This window comes from Aquila chrysaetos, chromosome 5 (assembly GCF_900496995.4).
Source record: "Aquila chrysaetos chrysaetos chromosome 5, bAquChr1.4, whole genome shotgun sequence".
NCBI lineage: Eukaryota > Metazoa > Chordata > Aves > Accipitriformes > Accipitridae > Aquila > Aquila chrysaetos.
The window spans coordinates 32,854,145-32,869,387 of NC_044008.1; the positions used below are offsets into that span (position 1 = coordinate 32,854,145).

Consider the following 15,243-nt stretch of genomic DNA (forward strand, 5'->3'; position numbering starts at 1 on the left):
GCATAAAAAAATCCCTACTTAAGTAACAATGGGACACAAAAGGACACCAGACTGTACTTGATCAAGTAGACTGCAAGGCACAGAGAAGCCAACATCCTGATACTATTGCACAAGAGGAGAAACCTCACCCAGGGAAGTACCAACATCAGACATCATAATTTAGCAGGATTCTGGAAAGGCATAGTCCCACTAAACCTTACACTAGAAATGACTTGGCCGAAGAGTCAACAATAAAGAATCACGATATAAACTGAACAGCACTCACCTATGAGAAAGGGCTGCTGAAATATTGTTTCTTACAGAAAGACTTAGAGAGAGAAAATGGGTGAACATGGAAACCATAACCCAATAAATGGGTAACTCACTGGGGATAGGGGGAGTATAAATCAACTTATCTTACTGAACAGAAAGGTTAGATATCTGGAAAAACATCAAGGGTAAAAAGCACTACAAATAAGCTGTCTAAAGGGATTACAGTCTCCTTCACTGGAGACTTGTTAGAACAAAGATCATGTTAGAAGTTGCCCAGGTTTACTGATCCTCTTTCAGTATGGGAGAGTATCTAACTCTCTGGAAGACCTTTTCCATCATGAGTTCCCAGGGCAACATGGATAAGCCAAATGAGACGTTAGCCTCCTTAGAACCATCCCTATAATGAGCCCAAATGTATTCAAAGCTTTTACTGCTTTAGTAACTGTGGAAAACAAATGCTAACCTATTTTGCTTGGCTTTGCTACAATTCAGCTGAACAAGCCATTCTTAACTGGCAGAACCTACCTCTGACCCTGCATTGCTCATTAACAAAGCTGGCCTTCTAGAGAGCGTATCTCCTAAATCCATGATCAGATCCGAGATCTTGGAAACAGAGGGCTAAGAAGTTTTTCTTCCTGTTCAGCAGCTCTGACATCATCAGTTATCATAGGAGGGGAAGAGAGAAAGTTTATAGAAAGCGATAGGTTTCTTTCTGCTCCGTGTTTGTTTCTTTAATTGTGTAAGGTATATACACATAGAAGGCCAAGTCACAATGACAACTACCTAAATTTCTGGCCAAAGGTGACTGCTGACATCACTATTTTCAATATGATGCAAAAAGCAACAACTAAACTAGGTTTAAATCAACTATCAAAGTTGGATCAAACAGGCCCCACCAGGTCTTAGTCCAATATCAAATGAAATACCATTTGTTTTGTTCTGGGGAGATTGCATTAAAAAAGGAAAGAAAAAAAAAAAAGCCCAAGCTGTAACAGACATCAGGAAAGAGTTAGAGAAACAAACCCAAACAAACATGAAAAGAAAAATACCAAACTCACACTTAAAAACAAACCAAAGGAACACTTTTTCATGAGCTGTTTAGAGTAACGGATTAAAATATGTAAGGTTCAAACCCACAGAGATTTAACAACAGAATTAACCTTAAAAAACAAAACAAAACAAAACAACCACAAGCCCCCCCCCCCCCCCCCAACCAACTACTTATGTAGTCTCTCTAATATATAAACTTTATCTTCTCTTGACTGGCTGCCCATTGCATTCTCTGTTGCCCATACAAGCTACGCCTATCAATGGCACGTAACAGAGCTACCCCAATCAATAAAAAATTACTTCATTGTTTTATATGGAAAAACAAAACCTCATTCAAGTTGATGTGTGCAAAATTCTTAAGTTTCACTATATTTTCCAGGGAAAAGAATTCCTAAATAAATTCCTAAATACTTCCAAAGGTTACTTTAAAAAACTTTTCCTAAAAATAAGACTGGAAGTCCAGAATGACTAGATTACCTGATGGCTATCTGCAGAGCAAAAGAGAACTATTTATTCATACTTCTCTTCATAATTTAATATTTAAGCTAAAACATAAAAGTTGCAATACAGAGCCTGGTAAAATATGGATTATATATGACCTTTCCACTCACTTAATTCCTGCAAATATTTCCTTCTCCAAGTAACCAAGTAAATAACCAACAGCTCTTCAGTCTGTTAAGCTTGATTCAGTCATGTATTAGTAAAATCAGCATGACAGGTGGTTCTTCCTCTTTTTCTCCTTCACAACCTTCCCCCTGACACACTCATGCGCATGTGCGCACACAGAGGCTGCATACTGGAAGGCAGAAGAGAGTGTCCTTAACAAGCTGTTGTAAAACAGACATGTTAAACCAGATATACAAGATAAGTACCAACTCTCTGTCCTGAGCAGTACTGCATTTCAACAGAAACACAAATACCAGATTTGGTTAAATGTAACTGATTTGTGCTTATAAACATCCAGATGGTACATGACTAAACAAATTGCACATATTTTCTGAAGAAAAATGACCTTGATATCCAAGTTAAAAAAGTAAAACATTTTATTTATGCTTCTCAAAGCATAAAACAAACTCATGACAGCTTCAAGTGGAGACCTGTATCTCATATTTAGGAGGCTGTCAGACATGCTTATAAAATACATGCACATATTAAATGGCCACACTCTCAGGCACAATCAAGGGGCACAAACCAAATATCAAGCAAACGTACAAAGATGGCATGCCAGTTCCTTATACCTCAGACTCTTCTGTCTGGTATGATTTAAAATTGGCTTTTCATACCTTAGGCTGGGAGAAAAGGAACAATTCAGGAATGGAGATCAATAGAGCACAGGACACGGAAGCCATGCCCCCATTCACCTGGTTACATATGTCTCTACTTCAGCAGTATAGGAAGTTAAGAGGTATAGATCCCGAATCCACAGGAATTCATCCTGACTTGAGATGACTTTCTCATTCTGGCTAGAAGTTTCAGGGGCTATTTTATGTAAATGATATTGCGTATAGCAGCTCACCCAACACATATATCAAAAAAGAATACCTTAAAAAAAAAAAAACTCAAAAACCAAAACACCACCAACTCCCTCCCCCCAAACTTCACAGAAGTCACTTGAAGCTGTTTTATCACCTTATTCTCTCTCCTTCTTTCCCCCTGCCAAAAGAAAAATACCGTGGGCTTGAATAGCGTGCATTAAGTCTCACAGATTCGTAGGTAACATGAAGTTTTTACTGAATTCAAAGCAAGCAATAAAAGTAGTTCTAAAAATTAAAATTAAATAAAACCGTAACAAGCATAAAGTAGGTACATCTTTGTACAACAAACCTTCTATTATTAGCTAAGAGAATATTATTAGTGAAAATACCCTTTGGAATTCTGCCCTTTTTCCCAATTTAAAAAAAATCACAGGATGCTATCGACTCTGGAAAGGGGAAATTGATCACATATCCCTGCCGCCCTTTTTTCCTTTATTTACACAGCAGAATATCATGCCAAGCATTTCAAAGTTTAAAAAGCCAGATTTGCAGTTCCTCCTGTAGCTCACACTACACTTCCCTGGCTGCTCATCCTTCACACTGAATGGAGAAGCGGTTTGTCACAGCATGCAGAAAAGAATGGGATCCTGCAACTAGAGACCAGACCACAACACGCATGCATAAAAACCACATGAAGAAAAGCAAAGTGACAGGCAATTTTAAATCTGGATGCTGTCACTAACTGAATAACAAGAGCATTAATATGATCTAAGGAAGATGGAGCAGAGAGGTGATGGAGCAGTAACACAGCCTCCTAGAAGACAGAAGAGATTAGCAAACGTACATCCCCTTAGAGAGAATGCTAGCCCTCTTGTGTACTTCTTCCCAGCAACACTGGAACTCTTAATCTTCAGCTTTACAACATGTCTAAATTACAATGACTAACCGTGTTAGCTGGCAAGAAAAAAAAAAAAAAAAAACCACACAAACAAAACACAAACACCTATTCAAGGACAGACAAACTGGGAGCAAATACTTGCTGCAGTAAGGTCTGTCCAAGGATCTAGCCCAATTCTTGAAGGTCAACCAGGATTGGTGTACTCCTGATTCAAGATAATGCCATGAAGAGCAGAAGAAAAGAAAGAAAAGAAATGGTAGCGTGCTCACGGAGGCAACTTTATTTTGGCAAAGCAGTAATTGTGATAGTCAGAACAAATTCAGCAACCCCACTATAACCTCCCCAGGAGCCAAGTAATTCCCTTCTGGGTTGTCAGTATATCATTGTTGCCGCTGTTGCTTTTACAGTGATGCCAGTCTGGGCTTTTTCAGTGTTCCAGCAATTACTTTACTTTTCTGTACAACACGAGTGATAGAGGGGGAATGATGATTTTCAAGCGTTTATGTCTCAGCAAAACTTAAACAATTTCATGGGGCAAGGAAATCAAACCACTTATTTAGCCTAAGGGCTCTTCCTCTTGCCAAACTTCAACGGCTTTTGCAAACAATAGAGCTTCTCAAAGAGATCATACAATTTCTTTATAATGGAAACTATTAGGCAACCTAAATATAGAGTTCGTTACCAGTTCCCTCTATAACACAGTACGTTAGGGTTCTGTTCAGCATTCCTTACTCATGGTTCTAATGAACTTCAGCAGGAGATCTGTCCAACTAAGGAATGATTATTACAGCCCTAGGTTCCTTACATTTATACAACATCTTTCATCTAGAAAGATTTCAAAATGTTTCAAAGGTCACATATAGAAAATTACTATATTCAGTACAGTCTCCTATCAAGAGGAACATAGTAATTTCTCAGTACCCAGGCAACAATACAGAACAATTTAGGTTAGAAAGTAAATAAGAAAGCCGCGTCTACAGGGAAAATTTAGATCCTCAGTGACATTACCAAATTAAAGTCTGGCAACGGTTCTACAGTGAAAGGTACAGGGATTTCCAACTGGCAGATAGGATCTTAGTTTTACATCTGACTCAGGGCACATCTAACCGACACCACACTGGGGCACTCCTTTAGTACCAACCCAAAGAAAAGAGTGCCACCTTGGGAATGAGTTACACCACTTCCTGCAGCATCCAGGACTTCTCTTGGACATCTCCCATCCAAGCACAGCCCAGTTTAACCATTCAAGGTGATACTGCCATGGACAAAGTTAATTTAACTCCATGATCCAATCTGCTTTGAAAACTCAGTCTAGAAGTATATTAAAATATAATCAAGAAGTCATAAGAATTATTTCCATTAATCTTAACAATTCCACCAGTTGTTAAAGATCATAATCCATGTCTAGCCTCTGGCATAAAAGATAACTCTTTCAGAGAGAAGAAATTATTCAACAGTGAAAACACCCACAAACCCTACTCCACACCTGAAAATATTTCCGTAATGTTAATTGTACATGATTAGTATAAAAAAATACAACTGTTTTAATCAACTTTGCATCTAATTTCCAGTGGCCTTCAAAACCACTAAACTTGACTATGATTGCCTGTTTTTCTATCTGCAAATCTGGTCGCATTTAGTGAATTTTAACATGCAGAAGCAGACATTAATCTGTCCACCACAAAGAAACAGGTTTCTCTGAACTAAAAAAACCCCCGTGCTTTACAACGCCTTATAGACAAAGCTCTCATCAGTAAAAAAAACACAGTAGACATTTTGAAGTAAGAACCATTACACACTAAGAACCGTGCTGAGACATCAACTTAATCTAACACTAAGCTTCAAAATGGAAGACAAAAAAAAAAAAAAAAAGCCATTCACAGTGTCATCAAAACACCATAGTATTGTTATTCTGACCAACACTGATGAAAAACATTTTGTTGTATAGGCAGTACCAGCAAATGTTTTAACAAGGCCTCAATTTGGTCTCCTGGACTCCAGCTCCTTAAAAAAAAAAAAAAAAAAAAATTCCATCCAAATGGCCTTTTGTGTCTCTTTGGCACCCTAATGATTCTCTCCATAGACACAAAGGTCTACTTACTAGTTCAAATCTAATTTCAGAATGGGGGCCTAAAACCTCAACCTGTATTTATCTCATGCCATGTGTAAATCCTGGACTTTGCAAACATGAGAAAATGCAACCCATTTAAATCTTATGGGAAAAAGAAACCCATAAACCTACTCAGCTACACATTGTTTCAGAGTTTAAGCAGAGAAACAAAAATCAATGTACCAACTAAAGCTCTGCATACCAGATCACTGTGGCGGAGAAAGTGGAAACAAACAAACAAAACAAAGAAAAAGGTATTTTGTTTCTAAAATATTAAAAAATTATGAATTATTCAAGCGGGGAAAAAAAGAAGGCAATGATAATATTGGTTTCCCAGGACTGTTTATTTTTTCCACACTTTTTTTTTTAGTTTGGTTTGGTTTTTTGTTTGGGGGGGGGTTTGGTGTTTGTTTTTTTTTTTTTTAAGTTTTAGTGCTTTTATCCAACTGAGTTTCCAATGCAACAAAACATAATGTTAAACTGACTTTGCCTGTCAAACTAACCGGAGGTTAAAGAGGCTTTATTCGTGCTGTTTTAAAGATTTTGCATTTGTTACTTCAGCGGTATTATTTTGCTGAATATTACTGATCTGTACACATCTATCTGTGATATAAACACAATGCCATTGTTGTAACTGGAAACTATGCTATATGTGACAGATGCAACTCTTTTCAGTGCATGTACCTCACTGATTTCCTTGATTAAAAAAAAATTTAAAAAACAACTAGTATTCAAAACTGAAGTTATGAGAAGTCCTTTCAACATTCATTCCGGTTTTCAGAAGTCTAGGAAATCAACACCAGAAATAAAGATGAACCTTTTTTGTCAAGTAATCGGACCCAGCCCTCCCACTTACAATTTCAAACATGTAATGTTTGTTGCAAGTCACATTCAGCACTGCTTTGACCTACATCTAGAATGTAATTGCTGCTTTTGATAGGATTGCAACTTTCATTGCCACTTAAACTTCTCTTGCCGACGGGATTAACCCATAGGTACGATAACCGTAACAAAGGATTCTTTAGCAATATTCTCTTCAGTTAGCACGCAAGGGCTAGAAGCGCGCTCCCGTTCGTTTTATAAAAAGCCTCCATTCCCCAAGCACGCACGTTTAGGCCACAATACTGAAAAACACCGGCAAACGCAGGAACCAGGTAATCCACCGCGAGCTTTCCGACGGGTGCACAGAGAAAAGGTCCTCCTGGGAAGTCACGGATACGCAGGGTGGCACTTCCATACGGCGCAATTCAGCTAATCAACAATTCCTCCCCTAAACAGCGAAGGGTTATTATCCACCCCTACAGCCCCCAGAAACCTGGACGGTGATGTTCGGTGACGAAAAGCGAATTAAAAAAATAATAGTAATTAAAAAAAGGGGGGGGGGTGTTATTTATGAGGCAAAGTTAAACTCGGAGAAAAAAATGAGTTTAAAAGAAAGAAAAAAACCAAAAACAACCCCACTAAAGGGTGAGTGTCTTAGCAAGGCACGCCCCAGGGGATGGCTCTTCTTCGCCCGGGGAGCACGGCCTCCCCGGGGTCAGGCTGCGCGGGCAATGATGCCCTTCTTGGTATTTATTATTTCTGTTTCCTCACACACACAGACGGGCTTGGGTCACGTTGACCGGGGAGCGCCGGGCCGGCGGCGGGGGGGGGGGGTGGTGTTGATCCCGGTAAACGTGACCCGATTCCTGTCACAGCCGCCCTCCCTCACACCGCGGGGCGGCGGGAAGCCGCCCCCAACGGCTCTCCCCCCTCCTCCCGGCACCCGATTCCTGTCACAGCCGCCCTCCCTCACACCCCGGGGCGGCGGGAGGCCGCCCAACGCCTCCGCCTGCCGGCGACCCACCGTGTGGAGGTGCCCTTCCTCACGTCGCACATCATGCACTTGAAGGCCTCGGCGCTGTTGCGGAAGGTGCAGACGCTGCAGTCCCAGTAGCCCTCGTCCGAGGAGGGTTTCGGCTGCCGCTTCGGCCTGCGGAGACACACGAGCGCCGGGGGCAACACCGGGCGCGACGCCCTCGCCCCGCCGCCTTACCCCCCCCCCGCCTTCCCCGGGGGCGCCCCGCCGGCCGCCATCGCCGCCGGCTCCGCGCACCCGGCCGCCACGGAAAGGGCCCGGGGAAAGGGAGAAGGAGGAGGAGGAGGCGCTGCCCCTACCTGGTCGGGCTCTTCTTGTCTCCCATGCCGGCTCCAGACGCGTCCCCGGCGCGGCCCTTTGTGTGTGTTTGTCAATAAGGAGGGAGCGCGGGGGGTCTCTCGGCTCTAACGGGGACCCGAGGAGGAGGAGGAGGAGCCGCCGCCGCAACCTCCAGCTGTCGGGGAAACTCCTGCCGCTGCCGCCGCCGCCGCTGCCCCCTCCTCCCTCACGCGTGCCCGTCCGTCCGCGTCCCCACCTCTTAGCCGCCAACCAGCGGCCGCCCGCAGGCCGCGGCGGCGCCCGGCGGGCCGCGCACGGCGGCAGGTTCGCAACCGCCGGCGGCGGCTCGGGAGCTGCGAGCCGGGCGGCGGCAGCGGCGGGGCCGGGGCGCCGCGGGGGCTGCTGGGGGCGGCGGGAGAGGCGGAGCGGGGCGGGCCCGGCGCTGAGGCGGAGAAGGAGGAGGAGGAAGACGGAGGGGGGGGGGGGGGGGGGCCCCGGCTGGCGTGCGGGCGCCCTTGGCCATTGTCCCGCCGGGGAGCGGGGAACGGGCCGCCCCGGGGTAGGCCGGGCGGGCTGAGCGGCCGCGGAGGCCTCGGCGGGTGGGGAGGAGCCGCCCCGCCGTAGTTTCCCCGGCCGGGAGGAGGTCGGTCGGGCGCCGGGGCCCGTTTCGGAGGCCGCGATCTGAGGGAAGGCCGGCGGGCCCCCCGCTGACTCAGCCCTCTCAGGCGGTGGGCGGCGAGGGCAGAGCCGCGGAACCGGCGGAGGGGCTGTCCCCGGCGGGGAGGCGTGAGGCGGTTGCCGGGCGAACCGGGCTGGCCGGGAGCGGGAGTGATGTCAACTGGCCTGCGCGGCTCGTCCCCGGGGGAAAAAACCGCTTTTTCTGTATTGCAGGGTATTTCCCTGCGAGTGCGTCCAGATTGCCTTGTTCTCCTTCCCAAAGAAACTGCTCCGGGCCGTGGTTTACAGTAATAAAGAGCCGGGGGCGGGGGGGAAACCAACCAGAACACGAGGTTCTGCTTAGAAACCTTCGTCTAAACCAGCCTGTTACCCTGAGGCGGGCGGAGGAGGTGATGGGCACCGACCCAAACCCAGGAGAGAGCGGTGTTACCCGGTACCGGTGCGCGGTGTGAGTGCTTTTGCGCTTAAAGGCTTGCAGGTACGACGTGGTTCTCGTGCAGCGCTAGGCAAAACGTTGGAATTAATTACCTGTACCATCTTTGCGCGCAGGAGCCCCGGGTCGCAGGCTAGGATGCCATTTCGCAAGATGCTGTACAAACAGAACAAAGAGCACATGTCCTAAGTACGGAACAAAAGAGCGGTTAGGCGCAGGTAGATGGCAGAGTGCAAGCAGACAATGAGTTGATATTGGTCAGCGTCGTAGTGGTCAGAGCTATTTTTGCTGCGTTGTCAAGAAACAACGGGATTTCGAGAACAAAATATGCCCGAGGGGAGGTGGTTTACCCAAGTGTGTGAAAAAGCGTTAACTGAAGACGTAGACGTCTTTCAAAATTAAGCAAGTGGACAATGGAGAAACTTTCTGACTCTGAAGGCAAAGTTGTCAAAAAGAATTTCAGCTAGAAATACTGGGGTATGACGGCGAGAAGGAAAGTGTAGGTAAAGTGCTTGATGTCTTCTTAGGGAAGCAATGAAAGACCCATTAGTTGGGACATGACATTTATGTAAAGGTACTAATACTTCTACAAGATTCACAGTTTTCTGTTTAGCAATCCTGTACAACAGCAACTGGAAGCCGGTGTAGCATTTTCTACTTGTGGTTGGTCATTTATCCTGATTTCCTTCTGCGTTCACATCCTGCTTTCGGTACTGTAATTTTCCCCTCCTTCCCTCTTTTTCCGTATTTGCCTCGCCTTTTCCTTTCTTCCTCTATTGCAGTTTCTTTCTTCTCTTTTTATGCTTCTCATAGAGCCTTCTGTAAATCAGAAATAAAATGTATGGATTGCACGTCTGAGGACGGGCCACGCCAGGCACAGACAGCTGGCCTGGCTTTGTTTGTATTTACATGAACTAGGTGCCCAGACCCAACCCCCAGCAGGGAGAAACAAGCTCCTGCTGAAGCTGATCTGATGCTAAGAACAGGCATACGATTTTCTCATCTGTGGGGACCATTTTTCTCCATTGACTATTATAGAGAGAGCTTTGCACCAGTAGGCCAGAACTGGGCATCTACCCTTTCAAATTACAGACTTACATGAGGTGACTCACCTGTGCTTGAACCTCGCGCTACGTAGAAATCTCTAGACGGGAAGCAGTGGCGAAACCTGTCTCCCTGTGCCCTTTTCCACAGTGCACTCTCTCTACTGTATAAATAAACATATTATTTTCCCACTTTCAGAAAGCAATTATTTTGAAACAACCTCTTTCTCTTGACCTTTCCTCCGTCACAGACTACTTTTTCCATACCAATTGTGAGGAAAAAAAACCAGAACTTCCACTGATGGTTACAAAACGCTGGGATATGTTGTAATCCCACAGGAACCACTCTTGGAGAGAACTGTTTCTAATCAGCAGGAGGAATCGCAACTGCCAGCCACAAATGTTATCCCTAACAGCCGAGTAATCTTTCTGGTTGTTGCCTTCCAGACCTTCTGCTGCATGGCCATCACCCAAACCACTGTGCGTAAAGATTGCGATGTTTTCCCAGCAGCGTTGGGCCTGTTTCCCACTGAACTCCCAACTGATCCTTATTTTGGGAGCCGAAAGGTGATTGGGATGGTGCGTTCAAAAGTTCGGGTGGATGGGTCATGGTGCCCTCCACGTGATGCCACCCATGGTGCCCACGGGTCTGTGCACGGATGGGTGTCGTTCTTGAGTAACACCGAAGAGGAAAGAAAGGCCATTTTCCTCACACCTTGTTCTGTCCTCAGGTAGGAGCACAAGAGAACACCAGTGAAAGCACTGAGCCATCCCATGTCATCTCTTTGAACCTTCATTTTGAATTCCCTTAGTTTTAAGTTCGATTTCATCTAGAAGTACAGTTGTTCCGGAATAGTTATTTGCACCCTATTCCAATTCAGCTGAGCTAAGGTAAACACATCTTTAAGACAGAAGGGATGGGCAATATATTTGTCTCTTTGTACATCAGGCATTCTCTCTCTAGCTAGTGTTTGGTCTCTTATTATCTTAAAGTTGACATTTTTATAGCATTGTACTAGGGAAATGCTCACAGTACGATTATGCTATTGAATATGATATTATGCTGATAGCTTTGTGGAAGTTAAAGATCTAATAATATTTTCAATATCTTATGGTATAAATGTTCTGGCATGCATGACTTCTCAGTTAAAAGTTTATTCATATTAAAGAGGATGTGAAAGGGGATGGTCACAATTTCTAAGTATCTTTTTGCATGAAAATTCTTGCTGCAGAGAAAATTACAGTTGTTCCTGAAAGAAAGTGTTCACGTATGAAGTTATTTAAGAATAGGCTGTCGCTGTGTAAATCCCTATGAAGACTTGCCATTTAGTCAATACGTGAACCATTGTTGTGCACATCAAACCTATGCCAGTTGCTGCATTACCAGCATCTCGAGCAATTAAGTAATGCCTTTGTCACTGCTTGAGTTTAATAAAACTTTCCATAAAGACAATTATCATTATATTGTAGATAAACCACCTTTCAATCCCTATTTATAAAAAGGAAAACTACATAAGTATAAAATTTCACTGGAACAAATGCCACGTTATTCCAGCACAGTATATCTTGTTTTGCTTGGGTTGCACTGATACAATAAAATCAACACGATTCAATCAATTCATGGGAATTTGACTGGTGCGGTTTTTTGGTATGATGAGGCCTGAATCCTGTCTGGGCTTCTATATGCTACTGCACTGCAGAAAAAAAAAAAAAAAAAAAAAAGTATTTCAGAGCTTTTGAAAAGTGAAAGATACCCTATAATACAGACAGTAAAATTGGTGACAGTGAGAACTGCCCCTCCATTTTAACCCAGCGTGTGTTTGCTCAGCCTTGGGGTCAGCCCAAGCTATCAAAAAAGTATCAGTGGCTCCTGGCAGTCCACACTTCTCTTATTAGTGTTTCTTTCTTAGGAGAGGGAAATTCTGCTTTGGAAAGGGCTGGGGCAGAGAGGGACCTCATCTAGAGTACATGGTAACATCAGAGAGCCTAAAATGTGTTTTACAGTAGGTTGCGCTTTCTTGCGTGTACAAGCCTGACCTAAACACATTATATAATTTTTTAGGGAACTACTGCATTCATGAGACTTGGTTCACCACCATATCCTTCAGGTTTCACTCAGTCAGAATGGCCCTGAGATCAGCAGGGATATGCTGTCGTGAACCTGGAGTAACGCGGTGGTGAGTAAGTCCAGGAGTCTTTCTAGGGCCATAATTTGACTGTATAATATGTTTGTGAGAATTTGGCTCCAAACATGTAAGACAAAGAGCATTGTACACAAAACGCTCGCAGGTTATAGTGCAGCAGCAGTATACAGTTGTCTGTGTAGGTGATGATTAGCTGAAGGAAAATTCAACCATAGTGGTCATTTTTTATATTTGTCCTCTATGGACTGGAATGAAATTATCAAACCACTTCATTATCAAATAATTATTTCAGTTACTGTCTACTCTCCTGGTTTGGGCCCAGCCTTTATCTTTGCAGGTTTCGTAGGGAAGCTTTTCAGCTCTATAAGTCTCTGTAAGTCCTCTACTTGGTCACAGAAAACTCTCACAGTACAAGTTTCCCTACTTTTTCCATTCAGCCTCTCTTGGAGGTAATCTGAGGTGTGAAGGATCACTGCTAGGAATAAAAGAACATTCCCAACACTCATTAAGTATTTCTGGTCCTTTTGCTGAGATTCTCAGGCGTGGTGGTGCACACGGCAGTCTTTTAGGCTGAAGGTGATCATTCATTTCGGATAGGTCACTGAAGATTGTTAATAAATAATACCAATACTTAATTCTTCTATCATACCTCTCACAGGAGAGGTGCGCTAAAAACTGCCTGTCAATGCTAGATTTGAGGGTATGCCAGGCGATGGTTTCAGACACTGGAAAGGTGTTCACACACCCTATGTCTGGACTTGAGGAGCCAGTGGGAGCTTCCCTCCTAACAAATGGTGAAAGATCGGCTTCTCCAGGGCAAATGGTTCAAAGTGGTAATGCTGGGGTCTTGCTTTGAACCATCTATAAAAAGGGAGCGGAGGGAGACAAGGCTCGCTAGCCTTTGTGAATTTGGATCTCTGGGGTTGAAGGAACTGGAGTGAAGCTGCCATTATCAACTATTTAAATTTGGGGCTAAATCTTTCCCTGGCTGCTCCCATCAGGGTGAATTGAGGTAGTCCATCCCCTGCCAAGGGGGTTTCACCTGGGCAAAGCCGGAGCCCGCCGCGGAGGAATGGGTATGCATTGCAGAGGCTCCTTTAAACAGAAACAATCTCTTGTCTTCAGCTGCCAGTTCTTGCCGACATCAGCATAAGATCTAGCTGGCTACGGGGCTGAACACATATGTACCTTGATTAGCAAGTCAAGCTCCCTGGGGGCTATAGGAGAGAAAAAAAATAGCCCACTCTCAATGCTATCTGTTCAGGTCTGCTCCCTGATTTCATCAGCTGCCTTTATCCCTCCTACTTTCCTTCTCTGATATTTGTCATCTTCCTGTTTTGGGTGGGGTTTTTTTTTCCCTTTTCCTTCTCTTTATGTGTTCCTTCATCCTCTTTCCTGTTTTCTTATCCTCCTTGTCTTTATATCTGAGATTTACCTTTCTAGCTCGTTTTCTGTACTGCTAGTTCTGCCTGCTCCATCCTCCAAGTTCGCTTTCTGTCATGTCTTACTCTTCTCTTGCTTGCTTTTAACCTTCACTGGTGCTCTCCCTTTTAGGAGTTGTTTTAAAACGTTAAAATCTGGCCAGAGGTTGAGCTTCCTATTTTTGTGTTGCGCAGGTGGCAGGCTTCCAGTGGAAATAGTGCCAAAGGAAGAACAGCAGCCCAGAGGAGATTTCACACTTTACAGCAATAGTTAAAGCATTCTGAATCTGATTAGGGGATATGGCTGAAAGTCACATAGCTTCCTGGTCCTACACGGCATTTTTTAAAAGCTGTCAGAGCAAAAAATGAAATGCTGGAACTAAAGCCCCTAAGCAAGTTCCAGCTTCAGTTCAGTTCTCCAACGTAGTGTCAGTCAGCACGCAAACACCTACTGCAACGGCTGGATTCACAAGTGCCATAAGCCACCTTTGGATCAAAAGTGCCATTCAATTTTTCTCACTGTAAATCTCTTTTATATATTCCTCCAGATTTACTTTGAGATCAGAATTTGACTTACAGGCATTATCTCTGACAAACGAAGGGGAAAGGGCGAATGTGTAGCACTGTGACACAGAAAAAAGGATATTGCAGATGTACTGCTTTTTTTCAGGTATAATAGGAGTAGTGAATGAACAAACCAACCTTCTGTCAGAAAAAAACATGCAAAGATGATGACTCCTTAAGAAGAATGCCTTCTCTGTGTATAATAAAAAGCATATTTCACTGCTCATAGCTATATATACACACGTACACACACAGAGACATGGGTACATAAATATTCAAAACAGTTGCAAAATTATCTTAAAAGGTATTCCGTATCAGGTCATCACATTTTCATTATTAAATACTCTGAGGTAAGAGATCTCCATAAGAAACGGTTTGAGTCCCCTTTTCCCAATTCCCACACTATTCTAGGGAAGGAAGAGAAAGATGGATTTAATAAAGGTGCAGCTCGCAGGAGTGCTGGTAAGAGATCTCACTTTTTTTTTTTTTTTGGCTTGGAATCACTGGCTTTGTCTCAGTTTGGCAAAAGATTATATCCTTCACGACATAATCGATGTCAGTATCTTCTGCCTCCAGCCTCAGTGTTACACTTTTCAGTTTTCTTTTTTTTTTTTTTCCTCCTTTTAATTAAAATATAGCATCTGAACAACAAAAAGGAACAAAAAAAGCACAGGGATCAGATGCAGCTAATAGAACACATCACCGTGTGGGTTCAGAATCAAGGCCGGGCAAGGAAACCTCTCCCCTGAGGAGAAGACAATTTCTTTGCCACTGTGCTAAGGTTATTGCAGTGCCAGCATCCCTAAATAACCACGCACTGCGTCTTACCACCCCTTCATCTCTCTCCCTGTCCTTTTTGCTGGACTTGTATTGCTGCCAAGCGTAGGGCTTGGACTGCATAGACACTCAATATTCGGTAGGAGCTCTTTACAGAGCTTCTTTTTCAAAATAAATAAATAAGAAATGAGAGAGAAAGAGTAACGAAGTTCTTTAATTAACATGGAGCGTACCCTCAGGCTTTGCCCGTAGGTGCGGAGC

General features: G+C 43.9%; 2 protein-coding genes across 2 annotated transcripts in view; one reads left to right on the forward strand and one right to left on the reverse strand.

The window, feature by feature from the left end:
* YAF2 (YY1 associated factor 2) overlaps window positions 1-8,177 on the reverse strand; it is a 28,026-nt gene extending 19,849 nt beyond the window's left edge. Inside the window, exons 1-2 of the mRNA XM_030013328.2 lie at window positions 7,943-8,177; window positions 7,632-7,757 (exon numbers count right to left, since the gene is read on the reverse strand). Coding sequence (XP_029869188.1) covers window positions 7,632-7,757; window positions 7,943-7,968 — 152 coding nt within the window. The 5' untranslated portion in view covers window positions 7,969-8,177. The remainder of the gene's footprint in view (window positions 1-7,631; window positions 7,758-7,942) is intronic.
* Window positions 7,967-11,676, forward strand: LOC121233286 (translation initiation factor IF-2-like). Its single transcript, XM_041123263.1, has 4 exons — window positions 7,967-8,002; window positions 8,064-8,481; window positions 8,814-9,039; window positions 10,524-11,676. Exons 1-4 carry the CDS (start codon window positions 7,967-7,969, stop codon window positions 10,645-10,647), a joined length of 804 nt encoding a protein of 267 aa, XP_040979197.1. The 3' UTR covers window positions 10,648-11,676.
* The last annotated feature ends 3,567 nt before the right edge of the window (window positions 11,677-15,243 follow it).

Bases quoted from the DNA above. Each gene is read 5' to 3' on its own strand.
- LOC121233286 (XM_041123263.1), top strand. From the start codon at position 7,967: ATGCCGGCTCCAGACGCGTCCCCGGCGCGGCCCTTT. The intron at 8,482-8,813 runs GTAGGCCGGGCG...TCTGTATTGCAG, and splicing joins GGGGAACGGGCCGCCCCGGG to GGTATTTCCCTGCGAGTGCG. The intron at 9,040-10,523 runs GTGCGCGGTGTG...GTTGCCTTCCAG, and splicing joins AGCGGTGTTACCCGGTACCG to ACCTTCTGCTGCATGGCCAT.